The sequence below is a fragment of the Prionailurus bengalensis genome, chromosome E2 (genome assembly GCF_016509475.1).
Source record: "Prionailurus bengalensis isolate Pbe53 chromosome E2, Fcat_Pben_1.1_paternal_pri, whole genome shotgun sequence".
In the NCBI taxonomy this organism is placed as follows: Eukaryota; Metazoa; Chordata; class Mammalia; order Carnivora; family Felidae; genus Prionailurus; species Prionailurus bengalensis.
In genome coordinates, this window is record NC_057352.1 from 43389845 (window position 1) to 43408286 (window position 18442).

The following is an 18442-nucleotide window of genomic DNA, read 5'->3' on the forward strand; positions in this document are numbered from 1 at the left end:
AGGTCATGATCTCATGGTTTCATGAGTTTGAGACTCATATTGGGCTCTGAACTGACAGTGCAGAGCCTGCTTAAGATTCTCTCTCTCTCCCTCTCTCTGCCTCTCCCCCACTCACACTTTCTCTGTCTCTCTAAAAAATGAATTAAAGAATTTTTTGCCATGTTTTGCAAGTTTCATCTTTTTATATTGCATACTGTAATATATTGAGTCATAGATGTAGGTGTCAAAACTTAAGTTTTCTTCTAAAACTCTCTACAGAAAACTATGATTGAATATACCATTATCTTTTAAATTATCCTTGAATATACTACCATATTTGCCTTGGACATAAATAATATTCTATTCAAATCCAAACCAAGATGAACCCATCTCTTTTCTTTTAAAAAAATTTTTTTAATGTTTGTTTACTTTTTGAGAGAGTGCACATGCACACCAGTGGGGGAGGGGCAGAGAGAGAGGGAGACACAGAATCAGAAGCAGGCTCCAGGCTCTGAGCTATCAACACAGAGCCCAAAGCGGGGCTTGAACTCACAAACTGTGAGATCATGACCTGAGCTGAAGTCAAACGCTTAACGACTGAACCACCCAGGGGCTCCTTTTTTCTTTTTTTAAATGTTAACACTTTAAATTTTCCAGATTCTTACTTCCCATATTGTGTAAGAATGACAAATGGTTGTGTGTGTGTGTGTTCTTTTTTTTCTTGAGCCTCTCTCTAGTGACCTGGGCAGTTTGCATGGTTTGCCAGGGAAATGCAGTCCCCTGATTTCTGCCAGAACTTCCCATGTGGCCACTGTCCTCAGACAGCTCTTGGAGCTTGTGGATAAGCACTGGAATGGCTCTGGCTCCCTCCTCCTTAACAAGAAGTTTCTTGGTAAGTGAATGCATTTTCAGCTTCTGGAGAAGGACTCAGACCTTGGTTCCTCTCTATGTTCCTATAAAAGCCACCAAGCCCCCTTAAGTTGCAAGGAAAATTGTTCTCATGAGCCCTTATTAAAATTTCTCAGTGGCATGGTAATTGACAAATCTGTATTTTTTCTCATAATCTTCCCTGTTGGTTTTATCAACACTCTTCCCTCATGTACTAATTGTTTTGTCCCTTCTGTGACTTTTTTGGTAATCTCTGGATAATATGTAGAGCAACAAGATGTAAAACAGCATGGTAGTGTTAATGATTAGAAAAGGATTTTATGATCCTTGGGACAGTGAATACAACAAAAATTGGGTTTGATCATCAGAATTCTGAGATGCCTGTTGAAATGTTATGATTTGAAAAATTTGAATGAGTAAATGACTTGGACTCTTTCCAGGGCTTCTTTTTTAGGAACTTGGGGGAAAAAGTCATTCTGCAAATGTTGCCCCAAGTGTTTATTTGTTGCTTAATGGAAGAAGAGTTCAAGGAGCTTTTGTTGGTGGTAAACATTTAGGAAAAAGTAGAAACTTTAAAGTTGTTTGGGCTTAATTTTTCTAATTTAAATGTCTAAAGGGACATATAGGAAAAAAGTTACTTTCCTTCCCACATTGGCTCTTTGCTCTCATTTTGTAGGAAATTATCCTCAGGAGCCACTCATCATTGACTAGAGAATAGCATAGGGTATTGAGGGTCTACTTATGAGGGTCTACTATTGTTTCTCCACAGAGGACATGAGATAGAATTTCTTATCCATTATGAAACACCTCTTACAGCCACTTACTAAATTATATTTTTTAATTTTTTTAAGTTTATTTATTTTGAGAGAGAGAGAGAGAGAGAGAGAGCACAATCAGGGGAGGGCTGGGGGTGGGGGAGAGAATCCCAAGCAGGCTCCATCCTGTCAGCACAGAGCCTGATGCGGGGCTCAATCCCATGAACCATGAGATCATGACCTGAGCCAAAATCAAGAGTTGGACGTTTAACTGACTGAGCCACCCAGGCACCCCTAAATTCTTGTCAAAAGGAAATATTAGATTACTGTGTTTGTCCTACAGAGCTGGTAGTTATTGATTAGGAATTCTGTGCTTTAGTTTTTAAGACTGGCCTGTGTGCCCAACCTGAATTTTTGGCAGGTCCTGCCCGAGATTTACTTCTGACTTTGGTAGTCCCTGCTCCTTCCCAGCAGTGGTGTCACTCGCATCCTGAAGACACATCAAAAACCTTCCACAGCAGAGAGATGGAACTGAAGGAGGCCGGGCAGGTGGTCCCTAATGACATGGTATGCCTCACTCATCTTCCTTTCCTACTCTTCCTTTACTAGAAAAGAACAGAGCAACAAGACTAGAGCAGCTTTGTGCCATAAAGGTCATCACCATGGACCTAGATGTTCCTGAACCAAAATACAGAGAAGTCAGTCTGGGAAAATCAGGAACACAAAACTTTTTGCCAGCATAGGGACAACTTGGAAGTTCTGCAGGGATAACTCCCTACTCCTAGCCCTACTCCAAAAATTCTAAAGAAAGACTTGGAAAAAGGGGGAAAAATGACCCTAGAATGAAAATACTTAGGTTCATACTTTGGAAGATTATGGTTTAATTCTAATGAGGGAAGATAGATGTCTTGGGGATTGTCTTTCCTCCCTTCTGATGGAACAGAGAGTCCTGAACCGGGAGCCATTCCTAGAGCATCAGGCTATTGACTTTGGGAAATGAAGAAGGGACTTATATCCTTAGGCTTTCCCCCGCTTTTCTTAACATCAGAGAATTTTCACATACCAAATTGAGTTTCTAGAAACTTTAGATAAGTGACTCAGAATGCTGGCCACTGGTCAAAAGAAGCCCTTGTTCTGTAAGAGTAGTGGATAACTTACAGGAAAGATTGCAACTCCAAGTAGTGCTCATGTTTACCAGTGAATTAAAATTCTAATGAGAAAGAGAGATGCTGACCTCCATTCAGTTCATCACTAAACAGAGAAAAGTGTCTTTTAGTCTTCTAAAAGCACTCCTCAGAATTTCATATTCTTAATATACTTGTATTTTGTTTTCTGATCTAAAGGAAAGTTTGAAGCAAAAACTGGTCAGAGTGCTAGAGGAAAACCTCATTTTGTCAGAAAAAATCCAGCAGTTGGAGGAAGGTGCTGCCACCTCGATTGTGAGTGGGCACCAGCCCCACACTTATGGTGAGTTCAGGAAAGCAACATGTGTTGTGTTTATAGATGACCCATTTAATTAGCTTCATCATCTAGAGGTCACATAGAACCAATCATCTTGCCTCAGAGAGCTGTAATGCAAGTGGCTTGAGTTACCTTATGAAGCTGTCAGTGTAAAGCAAGTGCAGATGTTATTATTTTTTTTTAACGTTTATTTATTTTTGAGACAGAGAGAGACAGAGCATGAACGGGGGAGGGTCAGAGAGAGGGAGATACAGAATCTGAAACAGGCTCCAGGCTCTGAGCTGTCAGCACAGAGCCTAATGCAGGGCTCGAACTCACAGACCGCGAGATCATGACCTGAGCCGAAGTCGGCCGTTTAACCGACTGAGCCACCCAGGCGCCCCTATCATTTTTGATATTGACACTTTCTGATTATAGAAGAAGATCATGTTCTATGAACACCTGCCTAGCTCAGTCAGTAGAGCATGCCATCTTGATCTTGGGGTTGTGCGTTCCAGCCCCACACTGGGTATAGAGATTTACTTAAAAAAAAAAAAATCATGTTCTTTATAGAAAGACTGAAAAATATAAGAAAAATATAACCCCATTATCCTGAAATAACTGCCACTTTTATTTTTCATATATTTTCTTTCACCATACCCATATACATATATTTTTTCAGCTTAAAATTAAATTTTGTGAGGGGCAGCTGGCTGGCTCAGTTGATAGAATATGGTACTCTTGATATTGGGGTTGTGAGTTTGAGCCCCACATTGGGTGTAGAGATTACTTAAAAATAAAATCTTGAAAAAGATAAATAAAATTTGTGACTTGATTTTTTTAAAGTTTATTTACTTGGAGAGGGTGGGGGAGGAGCAGAGAGAGGGAGAGAGAGAATCCCAAGCAGGCTCAGCACTGTCAGTGAAGAACCTGATGCACGGCTTAAACTCACAAACTGTGAGATCATGACCTGAGCCAAATTCCAGAGTTGGTTGCTTAACCAACTGAGCCACCCAGGCACCCCAGTGACTTGATGTTTTAAAAACTAAATTACATGCAATAAAATGCACACATTTTAAGTTTGATGAGTTTTGACAAATACATACACTCTTTTAATTTCATCCCAATCAAAATATAGAACATTTCTGTTTCTCCAGAAAGTTCCCTGAGACCCTTGTGCAGTGAGTTTCCCCTACTCTCTACCCTAGGCAATTACCAATCTGATTTTTACATCCTAATATTTTTAATTTAATAGCAAAGGCATTTCATATAATATCACATAAATAATTCTAAAGAATTTCCAAACATTCAGACTTGAAATGAAATGCTTGAATGAAGACCTGAGTGGAAATGCTTCTCTGAAATTGTCTCTTCCCTTCTGATGGAGCTGAGAGTCTTAATATTCATGCTATGATAAATAGTGCAGCTGTTTATGTACATAAATTTCACACTGTTTTCCTAGGAGACATTCCTAGAAGTAGAATTAGTAGGTCAAAATATGTGGACATTTTTGAGGTTTTTGTTGCATATTATCAAATCACTCCCAAGCAAGGTTATTTCACATCAGCAGTGAGTGTATTTAAATGCCATTTTCACTCCATCCTTGCCCACACTCGGGTTTTTTTTTGTGTATTTTTTTCTTTTTTTTCCATTGTGATAAGTGAAAATTAATATCTCACTGACATCTTGATTTGTACTACTTTATTATTAGCATAGTTTAGACCATAATTTTATTTTTTAAATATTTTTTTGAGGGGGTGGGTAGAGAGAGAGAGAATACCACGAGGTGCAGAGAGAGGGAGAGAGAGTGCAGAGCCCTGAGTGGGGCTCGAGCTCACAAACCATGAGATCATGACCTGAGCCGAAGTCAGATGCTTAAGCTACTGAGCCACCCAGGTGGCCCAGGCCAGTATCTTAGATAAAGTCTACCCTTGACATTAAACCTCTAGCTCAGCACCCCTAAGCAAACATTATGGGCATTTGGATTTATATGAGGAACTTGATTTGGAAGTCAGCACAGAATTTCTAGAATTGAAACTCATCACTGTCTGATTCTCTCAAGCCTGAATAATTGAGATTTCTCCACTTACCTGTTCTGAAAATAAACAGATGCTCACTAGATACCTACTTTCAATCACCCATGAGACCCAGTACTGTATTTTACCTTACTGGTGATAAATAAAGCTATTGCAGCCCTATTTTCCACCTTCTGGAATGTTGCCACTCAAAGGGTGAGTCATAGATCAGAAATATTAGCTTCACCTGGGAGCTTAGACATATAGAATATTGGAGTTCATCTCAGACCTACTGAATCAGAATCTGTTTTTAACAAGATCCCCAGGTGTAAGCATATTAATGTTTAAGAAGTACTGTTCTAGAAGACTGACTTCCTTAGGACCAGAGTTCCTGCGCTTTTACCTACTTCATTAAAAAAAACCCAAAACCCTTTTTTTTTTTAATGTTTTTTTTGAAAGACAGAGTGCGAGTGGGGGAGGGACAGAGAGAGGGAGACACAGAATCTGAAGCAGGCTCTGGGCTCTGAGCTGTTAGCACAGAGCTCGATGGGGGGCTAAAACTCATGAACTGCGAGATCATGACCTGAGCCGAAGTTGGATGCCTAACCGACTAAGCCACCCAGGTACCCCATCTACTTCATTTTTGCAGGCAGTGGTAACATAGTTGGGGACCTAGGTATGAATGTCTTGACTACAAATTCAGTTTCTGTAAGTTCTCAGTGCCTGTAAGCACTATATGCCTGACACAGTTCTAGATGTTTTCACATATACTATAGAGAGTGAAGGATATACATACATTCACAAACTAAAATGGAGAATACAGAGATACCTAATATGTGTTAACTATGCTAAGTGAGGATTGGATCCTCACAACAGTGGTGGGGTAGGGTTATTGCTCTAATGAATCTCAGAAAAATAAACTAACATGGGGTGCCTGGGTGGCTCAGTCGGTTAAGCGTCTGACTTCGGCTCAGGTCATGATCTCACGGTCTGTGAGTTTGAGCCCCGCATTGGGCTCTGTGCTGACAGCTCAGAGCCTGGAGCCCGTTTCAGATTCTGTGTCTCCCTCTCTCTCTGACCTTCCCCCGTTCATGCTCTGTCTCTCTCTGTCTCAAAAATAAATAAACATTAAAAAGAAAAGAAAAGAAAAATAAACTAACATGCAATATTAAATGGTTGAATTTTAATTCAGGTTGGATACTCCAACCACTGTATCCGCTGTCTCTAAGGGAGGGAATAGTGAATGGTGTGTGGAGGTGCGTGCAGAATTGGGGCCCCCAATTCTTTAAGATGTCCACCTGATTGCTTAAGCTCTGCTCAAAGATAGTGGCTTGGAATCTTGTTCACATCTGGCTCCTGTACCCTTTGCAGATGATCTTCTGCGCAAAAACCAACAGCTGACCATGCAGGTGGCTTGCCTCAACCAGGAGCTTGCCCAGCTGAAAAAGCTGGAGGAGACAGTGGCCCTTCTCCATGAAAGTCAAAGGTAGGAGAGGGTCTATCTAGCTCACTTCTAGAAGCCAATATTTACTTTCCTTTAACTGTTTTGTCTTATTTGATAAGTTAATACCTATATACTTTTCAAATTAACTTCATTCTGTGTGTAATCTCATGTATCTAGATGTATCTGTGTGTAAACTTCCTGTATTCCAGGACACACAAGAGACTAAAGATCTTTGCTGGCTTTAGTAGGTCACAACACCTCAATAATAAGTAGTTTTTCACTGGATCCAATAGGGCCCAGGTTTGAGTCAGCTAGCTTTCCTTGGTCACTATGTGCCCCTAAAACCAGCCATCTGTCTCTTCTGGAAAATGCCTACCTCCTAATGCTCTTAGAAGAGACATCAAGCACTTAGGAAGAGTGGTTGAATGTCCAGTGTATGTGTTCTCTTCAGAGCTGCTCAACAGTATCAGCCTCTTCAAAGAACAGTACCCTCAGCATGCCAGCTAGACAAATCAGAAGAGGCCTCAAGTCTTTTGGTACATTTACAGAAGTTCTTGACATTTTGATTTGCAAAACACCTTCACTATGACTTTCAATGAAGTTTAAATATAAGAACCCCATCCCCAAACCTTTGTCCCCAAACTTCACTTCCTGAGTAGCTAGTGAATTAGAATAGCTTCATATTCAGAGGATTAGACCCAGACCCATTCTAGATGGCTTTTTTTAACTTTCCATTATAGTTATTTCAATACATACAAAGGTAGAGGAAGTAGAATCAAATCATCCTTCTCAAACTGGGGTATTAGAATCACCTGAAAAACTTGTTGAAATGCAGATTCCTGGGTCCCTACCCCCAGAGTTTCTGATTCAGCAGGTCTGGGTTGGGGACAGAGAATTTACATTCTAATAAGTTTCCAGGTGATGCTGTTGTTGTTGATTTGGGGATCACATTTTGAGAACAATAGGGTATATCTCAAAGTGATGTACAAATTGCTATATCTTAAAGTAAATCTTCTGTGGAGGACACCTGGGTGGATCAGTCCATTAAGCGTCTGACTTCGGCTGAGGTCATGATCTCATGGTTTGTGAGTCAGAGCCCCACGTCAGGCTCTGTGCTGACAGCTCAGAGCCTGGAGCCTGTTTCAGATTCTGTGTCACCCTTTCTCTCTGCCCCTCCCCGTTCACGCTCTGTCTCTCGCTCTCTCTCAAAAATAAATATTAAGGGGCGCCTGGGTGGCTCAGTCAGTTGAGCGTCCGACTTCGGCTCAGGTCACGATCTCACGGTTTGTGGGTTTGAGCCCCGTGTCAGGCTCTGTGCTGACAGCTTGGAGCCTGAAGCCTGCTTCAGATTCTGTGTCTCCCTCTCTCTCTGCTCCTCCCCTGCTCATGCTCTCTCTCTGTCTCTCAAAAGTGAATAAAGATTTTTAAAAAGTTTTAAAATAAGGGGCGCCTGGGTGGCGCAGTCGGTTAAGGGTCCGACTTCAGCCAGGTCACGATCTCGCGGTCCGTGAGTTCGAGCCCCGCGTCGGGCTCTGGGCTGATGGCTCAGAGCCTGGAGCCTGCTTCCAATTCTGTGTCTCCCTCTCTCTCTGCCCCTCCCCCGTTCATGCTCTGTCTCTCTCTGTCCCAAAAATAAATAAACGTTGAAAAAAAAAAAAAAGTTTTAAAATAAAATAAACATTAAAATATTTTTGAAAGAAATAATTCTGCATGTTGTTAAACCATCAATTCAATATATAGCTTTGTTTCGTTTTGCTTTTGATTCATAAGCAATTTTCAGATTATTTTTATTTAATCTTGTTTTATTTTTTTTTAACATTTATTTTTGAGAGACAGAAAGAGACAGAGCATGGGCAGAGGAGGGACAGAGAGAGAGGAAGACAGAATCCGAAGCAGGTTCCAGACTCTGAGCTGTTAGCACCGAGTCCGACGCAGGGCTCAAACTCACAAACTATGAGATCATGACCTGAGCCGAAGTCAGACTCTTAACCGACTAAAGCACCCAGGCACCGCAATCTTGTTTTATAATTATGTAAAACATTTACACGGTTCCAAAGTCAAATCTACAAAATAAGATAAATTCAGACAAATATAAAAAGTAAGCATAGTGTTGTTTTAACTTTTATCTTAGAAATCAGTTCACAGTAGTGTATAGAGTTAGTTCTCATTCATTTTTATAACTGCATAGGACTAGGACTCCACTCTGTATTTATTTAATTAGTCCTCTATTGACAGACATTTAGATTGACAGTATTTTTGCTATTATAAACAGTGTTGCAATGAATAGCATTGTGCATGCATTTTTTTTTTTTGGCTAGTCTCTGATAGCTTTTAATATTACATAGTATTACAGAGCTCAAGAATACAGTCATGACTAACACCATTAGTTAATTAATATCCTGCAAACGCAGGATAGATTAGAAGAAGTAGAAGTTAAGATCTGGGGATAGAAATTGGAGGCCTGGTCAGATGCCAATCTTCCAGTGCTTCTACTTACCTCATCATGAAAGTGCTTTAGAAAGGATAGAACAATCACTATATAAAATGTGAACTATGTTATTGCTACAGTCAGTCTGGAACATAATCAAACAGAACTGTAATGAAGAAAGAAACTGTCAGCCTGCCTCTAAAATAACCCACTCATAAATCGGCCAGTTCTTTCTATTTAAAGATGTTACTTCATTTTATATTTGTCTTTAGTAAACATCTCAGGTCTGAATGGCATCTACTTTGTTTTTACGATTTCATGACTGTCTTTCCCCGCCTCCCCACCCATGCCTCAGATCCCTGGTGGTAACTAATGAGTATCTGCTGCAGCAGCTGAATAAAGAGCAAAAAGGTTATTCTGGGAAAGCACTCCTGCCTCCTGAGAAGAGTCATCATTTGGGGAGATCGTCACCCTTTGGGAAAAGGACGCTGTCTTCCTCCTCACCAGTGGCACATGACACGGGTCAGTATCTAATACAGAGTGTTTCAGACTCTGTTCCAGAGCCTAGTTTATGGAGCTAGCCTAAACACCTTCTCTGTGGCTTCCCTCTCAGCCCCAGGGGGGTGTCACTAGTGTCATTGCCACTAGTATGGTAGTATTTACCCACAAGATTAAGAGAAAATCTTATTCTGATTACATTGTATTGGTCCTTTTTATTTCTCTTATCTCCTCCCATCAAGTCTTTCTTTCTTCCTGCCCTCAGAAATAGTTGGCACTTAATCCTAGGCATCATATCACATAGAAACATTTGGTTAAAAATGTCTTGGCACCTGTGCCTGGGTGGCTCAGTTGGTTAAGCATCTGGCTCGTGGTTTCAGCTCAGGTCATGATCTCACAGCTCGTGAGTTCAAGCCCCACATCAGCCTCCATGCTGATAGTGCAGAGCCTGCTTGGGATTCTCTTTCTCTGCCTCTCCTCTGTTTGCTCTCTCTCTCTCAAATAAATAAACTTAAAAGTGTGTGTGTGTGTGTGTATATATATATATATATACACACACACACACACACACACACATATACACAAAAGAGAAGAAACATTTGGCTAAAAATGTCAAAAAGGAAAAAAATCAGACATTTTTCTGAGTGTCACTTGAAACTATGTGGTAGAAGGTTTTAAAAGATCATCACTGGCCAGGTGTATTTTGTGTTAGAAGAAATTTCAGAGAATCTATATTGATTGGCTCATCAATCATGTTTTGGGTTTCTTCCTACCATAGTGAAAAGGTGACAATGTCTGGTGTCAGCTTAGGAGCAGCCAACAGTTTAGTTGAGGAGATGAGCAAAACTCATGTGATGAAACTCAAAGATTGGTATTGGTACGAAACAGGTCTAAATTCAAGCCCAGGGGTGCCTGAGTGGCTCAGTCAATTAAGTGTCTGACTCTTAATTTCAACTCAGGTCATGATCTCACGGGTTGAGAGTTCGAGCCCTGCATCTGGCTCTCTGCTGTCAGCACAGAGCCCACTTCGAATCCTCTGTCCCCCTCTCTCTCTGCCCCTTCCCCGCTCGCTCTCTCTCTCAAAACAAACATTAAGAAACATTTAAATACATACATACATACATACACATATGCCCAAAAATGCCCTAGAGAGAGAGGAGGGGAGGCAGAGGAAGGAATTCCCACTCTGGGGAATTGGAGAAGGCATCAGTGAGGACTTGTTGTTTGAGTGGAAGCTTGAAGAATGAGTACCATGGTAACAGAGGGGGTAGGCAGAGTCCCCCAGGCCAAGAATGCAGAGTAAAAGAGTCTGGAGCCCCTAGAGGAATTGTAGGGCAGGGAAGATGTGGGAGGAAATGTGCTGGGAGAATATAGTAAATAGGGGAGCTGTCGTAGTCTGGGAGGTGTAGTGTCAAGAAATGTCCTCTTAAAGAAATGATCTTTTTAAAAAATTTTATTTAAAAATTTAAAAATTAATAATTTAATAAATTAAATTTTATTTATGATGAGTAGGAGCTAGGCTGCATGACTCCTTGAAGATTTTAGATTAGGAAAGCAAAGGAGTGACATTTGTGTTTGAGAAACTTTCTCTATAAGAGGAATGGATTGAGGACCATGTGGAGTAGGGGAGGACCAACGAGGAGTTAGAGATAAAAGAGAAGACTGGTGTGATCCAGACCAGAGATAAAGCTTCCGAATGTTAGCTCTGGGCTCACTTTACACATGAGTACCTTGCCTTTCAGACCTGAGACACAATGTTTCTTTTAATCCTGTTTAGTCGGGCATTTAAAAATCTGTGGTAGGGGTGCCTGGGTGGCTCAGTCAGTTAAGTGTCATGACTTCAGCTCAGGTCATGATCTTGCGGTTCATGGGTTTGAGTCCTGCATCAGGCTCTGTGCTGACAGCTCCAACTTAGAGCCTGGAGCCTGCTTCAGATTCTGTGTCTTCCTCTCTCTCTGCCCCTCCCTTGCTCACACTCTCTCTCTCAAAAGTAAATATTTAAAAAAATTTTTTAATCAATGGTAAAGATAATGAAAGTGATTCTGCTTCAGGGTCACCCAGATAGCTAGCTAATGTTGCTGGAGCATGTAAAGGGCGAAGGACTGTCAGCCTAACTCCATGTTGTGCTTCTCTTCATCTCCAGGGTCATGTCAGAGAGAGAGACAGGTGGGAAGATTACACACTTATTTGCTCCTCTGACCCAGGTACTCTTCAGGGAAGGCAAGCTATTGCCACAGTAATGAGACATGAAGATCACAACCAAGTTCACACACTTCTGAGTTATAAATAAAATCCACAGGCCTCTGAATTTTATGGGGGTTCCCAAAAGGAGAATGTAGAGAGGAGCCCTAAGTTTCTTTGAGTTGCATGTCTTTGTAGAACCTAAAGTGAGCTCATACTCTGTGGAAATAGTAAAACAACCCACTTTCCTACTTTTCTAGGCCTGTCTTGGCTCTGTTGAGAGGCCTCCAACAAGTCTAAGCCTTGCCCAGGTAGGGTAGCCTCAGCCAGTAGCCCTATAGCCCTGAGTTGTCATATTTCAGCGTCCCAGCACAGTACACAGGCCAACTTACTGGGCTAAACCATTGAGGGAAAAATAATGAATTTTCCCTCCAACTCCAGCTCTCCCTTTCTTGCCCTATGAATGTCTAATAATGCCAGACCCAGAACCTATTCAGGGTACCTCTAAGGAGGAGCAAACTGAGTCAGTCACCTTCTACCCTATTTTCTATTGTCACTGAAAGTGGCTGGCCCTGCCCCTCTCTAGGGTTGCTGGCTACTTCTGGGAAAGTCAGCTGTTTCTTAATTTCCCTATGTGGCCCTTGGTCTAGAAGGCAGGGGCAAGAATTGGTGGTGTCAAAGAAAGGGGCATAGAGTTGTTGCCCTGTGGGGCTAAGTGAGCTCAACATGGAGTGGGTGGAGTTTCTGGGCTCAGCCTGTTCTCTCTCTGGGCTGCTCTAAGCCACATTGCCAGCAGCTGAGCTGCTGCTCCCCCATACATTGGATAGTATTCTCACCTGAGCTTAATAACCTGGATCAAATTGCAATACAGTTAAATTCTTTTTCACTATGAGGATATTTTAGTAAATGAAGGCCAGAAGGATTTGGATTTCACTCTTACTGTGCTCACTTAAGTAAGTTCACAATTCAGCAAATTCTACAGGGCTGGAGGAATCATTCCTGTTACTGTTTGCTGGTGGGAGAGGTAAAGCTCTCTGAAACTCTTCCCTGGGCAATGCAAAGCAACACAGTCAACTGAGTCAGGAGGAGCCCACAGCTGTCAGCTGTTAGGCAAGGCTCTGCTGTGGCCAGGTGCTGACCTCCACTTTCTAATTCCCACCTTGTCTCTGCAGTGTTCCTATCCCAAACCATACTATTCCTCTCCAACCCCACTCAAGGGACTCTGCCTGGGGCAGGGACATCCCAGAACAGCCTGTGGGATGAGGGAATGAACCCTTGTACTGCTTTGGCACCTTATCTGGATCAGAAAAAAAAGGTATTTGTGAGTATCTGTTAAGCCTTTTCTAGAACTCTTGGGAGCTGCCTACTCCTGGGCAGGCCCTAAGTCCCATCCAGTCTGCTTGTCATCAGGAAAGGAGGAGAGTTGGCCCTAAAGCCTTGGGGTTGGGAATAGCTATGGCCTAACAACCAGGGCCTCACAGAAGAAAAAATGTTGATCTGGAAACTTCCAGGAGTCCTCAAGGACCAGAGATTTCTCTCCCTCCTCACAACATGGGATGTTGAACAGATGGGAGGGAATCAGCAAGAAGCCCCTTCACTGTTGGACACCCTGCTCACATGCCAAAGGCTGGTGTTGGATGCCAGGCTCTATCACTGGCCATGGAACCCCATTTTTTGGAAATAACTGTTGGGGACTGCTGTGTTAGAAAGAGCCTGGCCTGGGAGGCAAGAGGCATGGTTCTTGGCTCTGTTCTGCAAAATTCCCCTCACTCTCTGGGCCTCAGTTTCCTCAGCTATAAAATTATGGAGTTGGACTATCCACTCTTGAAGGTTCTTGCTGCTCCTGCATTATCTGGTATTCTGAGCTGGACCCCAGAAATGACTTACCTTGGTAGCCCCATCAAGTTGAGGACCTGTCAGCAGGCTTAGACTTGAGGCCTGGCAATGGACCCTGCCCAGCACCTTGGCCAGGCCTAGTCTGCTGTCTCATTCCTCTCTCCTAGAGAGGCCAAGACTGAGCCCTAATTGCAGGAGAGCAAGATATGATGTTAGGATTGTGGGTCAGGGCTGAGGTGAAAGGCCTTATATTTCCCTAAGAAGCATCCTCAGGTAATTTGGCTCTGTGCTAATGGAAGGGACCTGGTATGTGTCGTCTTCTGGGCAGGGCTGCCAGTGGAAAGATCAGCAGAGTGTGATCTGCAAGCGGGTGGTAACACTGAGAAGTCAGCAGGGTGTAAATGTCATTATCCCCATTACCATATACCTGACCAGGTTATATTGGTACAAAAGGTATCTTTATTGAGGTCTGGGTAAGAATTAGGCACTTGGCCAGAGCAGCAGCTTAAATATGAGGCAAGCACGCAAGGGGTTAGCCATGCCCAGGGCTAGGTTGGGGCAGTGAGGCTACAGGCACAGACCCTCCCCAGACAGCCAGAAGTCAGGGAGGGAAGGGGAAGGGGATGCAGAGCAGTCTGGGTCAGAGGTCTGGTGGGCTAGCCCTTGGGGCTGGGCAGGAAGCACTGGGTGGAGGTCCAGCAGGGAAGGGACAGGGCTCTCTCGCTCCATGTGCCCTTTAGGCCCAGGCCTGAGCCTCTGCTGGGGGCAGCCATGCTGTGGGCCTTCCCAGGCCTTACTTCTTCACCTTTGCATCATAGGTGCCTGCGTTCTTGTAGGCACTCACATAGCCACTGTCATCCAGGATGTCCTGACGCCCAGCAATGCCCTTGCCCTTGCCGCTCTCGTCGAAGCGCTCCTTGTGGGAGCCTGTGTACTTGCTGGTGTCAGTCAGCCGTTCCACAGCACCTCCTGTCTTTGCTTTCTGTTTGGACAGAATTGTTCCTCCAAGGGCACCTGGCATTGGGAAGCCCAGACCGCCACCCCCAGCTGTGATTCCCCATATCCCCCTCAGTGGCCACCCGAGACCAGCAGGGTACTTACGGTGACGCCCACATTGGCTGGTTCCTTGCCTGCCACCAGCTGGCAGATGGCATCAAAGGCTTCCTCCTTACTCTTCCCCTTGAATCGCTTCATTGCCAGCTCTTCTAGAGCCTTCTTGAACTCCTCATAGTTGATAACCCGAGCAGACTTTCCTCTGCAAGGTATGTGGACACCATGAGTTTTCCCCCTTCTCCATGTCTTCCCTGGTTCCAGCCTCCCAGTTCCCCACCTTCTGGGAACATTAGAAGCAAGGACTGCCTGGGGCTCACTTGACTTTGGAGAAGACGATGTCGACATCGGTCCCTGTCACGGCCTTTCCATCAGCCACCTTGCAGTCCTTGCACAGCTTGGCCCAGTTCTTGCCATTCATCTCTTGCCCACTGGCCTTGGGGTCACCATGGATGGCAAACTTGCGGAAGCTTTCCTCCAGCCCAGCCACATCTGTGCTTGCTGCCATGCTACCCTGTAGGGGGGGACCCACCTCAGTCACCTCCCAGCCAAGCTGCCCCTCCTCTCCCCAAGGCAGAGAACATCACTGCCTCTACCTCAAAACCTACCAAGGTCTGAGTTATGGGGCACTTATGCCACATACCCTCAGAGTTGGAGATGGAGTTGCCTGGGGAGAGGGGCCAGCACTCAGTGTGTCCCTGGCCTCAGAGTCCCAAGGAGAAGCCCTGAAAGGTCCTGTCACTTAATGCCAGCCCTGGCTTAGAGTGGAGTTCAGAAGGTGAAATCATGATGCCCACACCAGGCTGGGAACAGAGTGGCACTGTCCAGAAAGACTGTGAGGGCAACAGCTGGGGCCATGGCTTTGTCTGACCCTGGCACAAGGCCTGCTTGGGTGGAAGTGAGGGTGGCAGAGCAGGCGCCCCTCCCTGGGAGTTCCATGCCAAGCTAGGTCAGGGCCAGGCCAGGCTGCTGGTTGGGCAGGTATTTAGTAAGGACAGGGTCTCTGTCAGAATCATGAGGACCCAGAAAGACCCAGTCCATGCTGAGAAGGGAGCCAGATCATGGGCAGGGGTGCATGCCCTAGGCAGGGGTGCAGCTAGCCCAGCCAGGACCTTGTTACTATTTGCTGTTAAACAAAACACGAGGGGAGCGGGAGTTTGGGGCTGGCCTGGCCACAGTTTGTGAAGCCTGGAGACAGTTGCTAAGGGAGGGTAGTACTGCTTGGAGAATGTTGCTAAGGGCAGGATGGTGTCAGGGCGGCTCAGGGAGAAGCTCCCAGTGTTGCTGGGCTGGGCTGGGCTAGGGAACGGGCCCACGGGTGGGGCACAGCAGCACTCCCAGTGCCTGGGGCACAACCGTGGCCTCCTGGTCCCTTGCCATCCATTTGGGGCTGTAACCTCCCAGTCTGTAGAGTTTAAGAGGAGCAGGTGATTAGGAGACTAGACTGGGTAGGGGTTGTAGAGTTATCAACCCCCAGAGGCATGTTGGCAACTGCAGGTATGGCCTTTGTCCTGTAATCCTCACACCTATGCCCTACAGTGAAGCACACTTCCCCAGTGTCTACACCTTCAGTCTTCCATGGAAGCCCCTGGCCACACCCTGAGCACTGTCACACCAGTCCACATTCCCATAGCTGAATGCATGTAGCCCTGGCTCTCCACATTCTCAGCCTTATTCCCCCCACCAGACCCTTAACCAGTCTCGGGACTGAGGGCCCGGACCATTTCCTCAGCACCCACAGCCACACATATACTAACAGCCCCGTACAGAAACCCGCCAATAATACTCTTAGCCCTGCAATAAAGTGTCCCTCCTACACCCCCCACAGCCTCCCTGCAGCCCCTTGCCCACACCTACAGCCCTGCACTGCAGCTATAACGTGTGACACAGCCCAGTACTGAGGCCTCCTTGACCACACCTTCAGACCTCCACTGCAGCTACCCCCGTTCACACACACACCCCAGCCCTGGGACTAAGGCTCATTATCCACATACCCACAGCCCTTACTGAGCCCCCTAAACAGAGCTTCACAACTCACCCCCTCTCTGTACACTTGTAGCCTCTGACCACATCCTTACACCCACAAGCCTTCTGGCCTCATGCTCAACCCTGCCCTGAAACCCCTCAGTGTCCAAACCCACAGACTTGCATTTCCAGACTCCCAGGTATTACACTGAGAGACCCCATGTTGAGACTCCCCGAACACACCCCAAACCTCCACTGCAGCCTCCTGAACACACCCTAAGTCATGTCCTCAGCAAACAGCTTCTACCTCTGCCTTTTATCTATCCTAAGGCCTCCAGTTACCATAGCCTGGGCCCCTACAGAACTACACCCCCTTCCATTTACCACTGGCCTTAACAATGAAAGCCCCCTCCCAGTGACCATCCTCACTATCCCTAAGTTGCAATTTCTGGGCCTAGGGGTCCCCACTGTCCCCACATTGTCGCGACTCTATGGACCCACAATCCCAGGTTCACACAGCACTCCTCTTCCCTCTCTCTACACTCCAACCTCCCACTACAGATCCAGAGACGCCACCCAACTGTAAAGTCTCGGGGAGGTTTTGGGGCACAGATACTTGTCCCAGACTGACTGACAGGATCCTGCATCCAGTGCTCACTCCTGTTACGGGAAGAAGGGATTCTTGGTACTGATTAGGTGGAGCCAGGTCGCAGGCCATAGTCCCAGGAGTCTGCAGGCCAAGGATGGAGCGGCCACACCCAAGAACTGGGGCCACCCGCGGACTCCCACTGGGACAGCTGGAGTCATCAATCAGCAGGGCAAGGAGGTGGGGGAGGAACGCTTGGGGCCCAGGGCAGGGCCGCTCAGCTGGTGTCCTCAGTTCGGTACCATCTGGGGTTGGGACCCCTTCCAGGGCGCTCCCACCCCACCCTCTTCCTTATTGTGCAGGATACTGATTAGAGTGGTCGGCGCTGTAGTCTCTTACCTTCTACCTCGTGGCTGCTCCTCCTGTGCTCGTTCGATGGACAGAAGGACGCAAGAATGGACCGACGGACGCGGGAGACCAAGGCGGCTCCGCAGCTCTGCTCCCTGCCGGCTCCAGGGAGGGACTGCAGCCTGGGCGGTTCCGCCGTATTATCCCCTGTTTCTCGGTCTCCATAGAGACGGCGAGTCCCACCCCCAGGGCTGTCTCGGCGGGAGAATGACCAAGGTCACGCTAGCCCCACCCACCGGACCCCTCCCCCTCTGCGCTCAGCGGGGGCGGAGCTGCTGCGATATCATCATCCCCGCAGCTCGCAGGGCAGCTCCACGGCCTTCACGCCCGTTGGAGACCAGCCCTCCGCAGCTCTGGACGTCCTCGGATGAACCTCTAACGGGAAAAGAGCCTCATCTGGGGCTTTGCCCAAAGTTCAAGGCAGGCCCCCACCTCCATAGGGAAGATGAAGATTCCCAGAGCGGCAACCGAAGGCCGTTTGGGAACAGGAGCGGGAGCCAGGGGGGGGGGGGGGGGGGGGGAGGGGAGGGGGGGGCAGAGGGCTGGCAGAGGAGCGAGAAAACCCTTCCTATCAATGGCAGTGGGTTCTAGAGCTGGCTCAAGGCCACAGCTCTCCCAATAACGTGTGGCATCCCCAGGCCACAACTCAAAAGCACTGAGAGCAGGAGGGACCAATGCACTAATCACGAATCCCCAAGCCCACCAACAGTAATCCCAACATCAGGAAGAAATTTAAAGACTTCTGGGGTCTTCTATTCCCACTCCACCCCGGTGTCGGCCTCACAGTCCCTGCCCCCTCTGCTGCGTCCGGATCCCAAAGCCTGTTTTCCCTTTCAAGTATAAACCTTATTTTCAAGACAAATAACCTCCTCCAGGCAGCCTTCCAGGACTTTTCACAACGGGGGCCCTGTACCTGAGCACCTTAGGTCTTCGTGTACCTCTCTATATGACAACTTAGGTGGCCACTCA

At 46.1% G+C, this 18442-nt stretch overlaps 2 protein-coding genes across 7 annotated transcripts in view; one reads left to right on the forward strand and one right to left on the reverse strand.

The window, feature by feature from the left end:
- The window catches only part of LRRC36 (leucine rich repeat containing 36), a 59535-nt gene extending 41996 nt beyond the window's left edge, over positions 1–17539 (forward strand). For 3 of the 6 annotated variants that reach the window (XM_043599461.1, XM_043599465.1, XM_043599466.1), the window contains 7 exons: positions 706–871; positions 2044–2189; positions 2966–3089; positions 6449–6563; positions 9305–9471; positions 12801–12943; positions 17428–17539. In XM_043599461.1, coding sequence (XP_043455396.1) covers positions 706–871; positions 2044–2189; positions 2966–3089; positions 6449–6563; positions 9305–9471; positions 12801–12943; positions 17428–17439 — 873 coding nt within the window. In that variant the 3' untranslated portion in view covers positions 17440–17539. Of the gene's footprint in view, positions 1–705; positions 872–2043; positions 2190–2965; positions 3090–6448; positions 6564–9304; positions 9643–11590; positions 11888–12800; positions 12944–17427 lie in introns of those variants that run through there. The other 3 variants (XM_043599464.1, XM_043599463.1, XM_043599462.1) reach the window with 3 other exon arrangements.
- Positions 13906–17577, reverse strand: TPPP3 (tubulin polymerization promoting protein family member 3). Its single transcript, XM_043599509.1, has 4 exons — positions 17465–17577; positions 14835–15028; positions 14566–14719; positions 13906–14446 (listed from the first exon to the last, which is right to left on the reverse strand). Exons 2-4 carry the CDS (start codon positions 15020–15022, stop codon positions 14258–14260), a joined length of 531 nt encoding a protein of 176 aa, XP_043455444.1. The 5' UTR covers positions 15023–15028; positions 17465–17577; the 3' UTR covers positions 13906–14257.
- Positions 17578–18442: the final 865 nt, after the last annotated feature.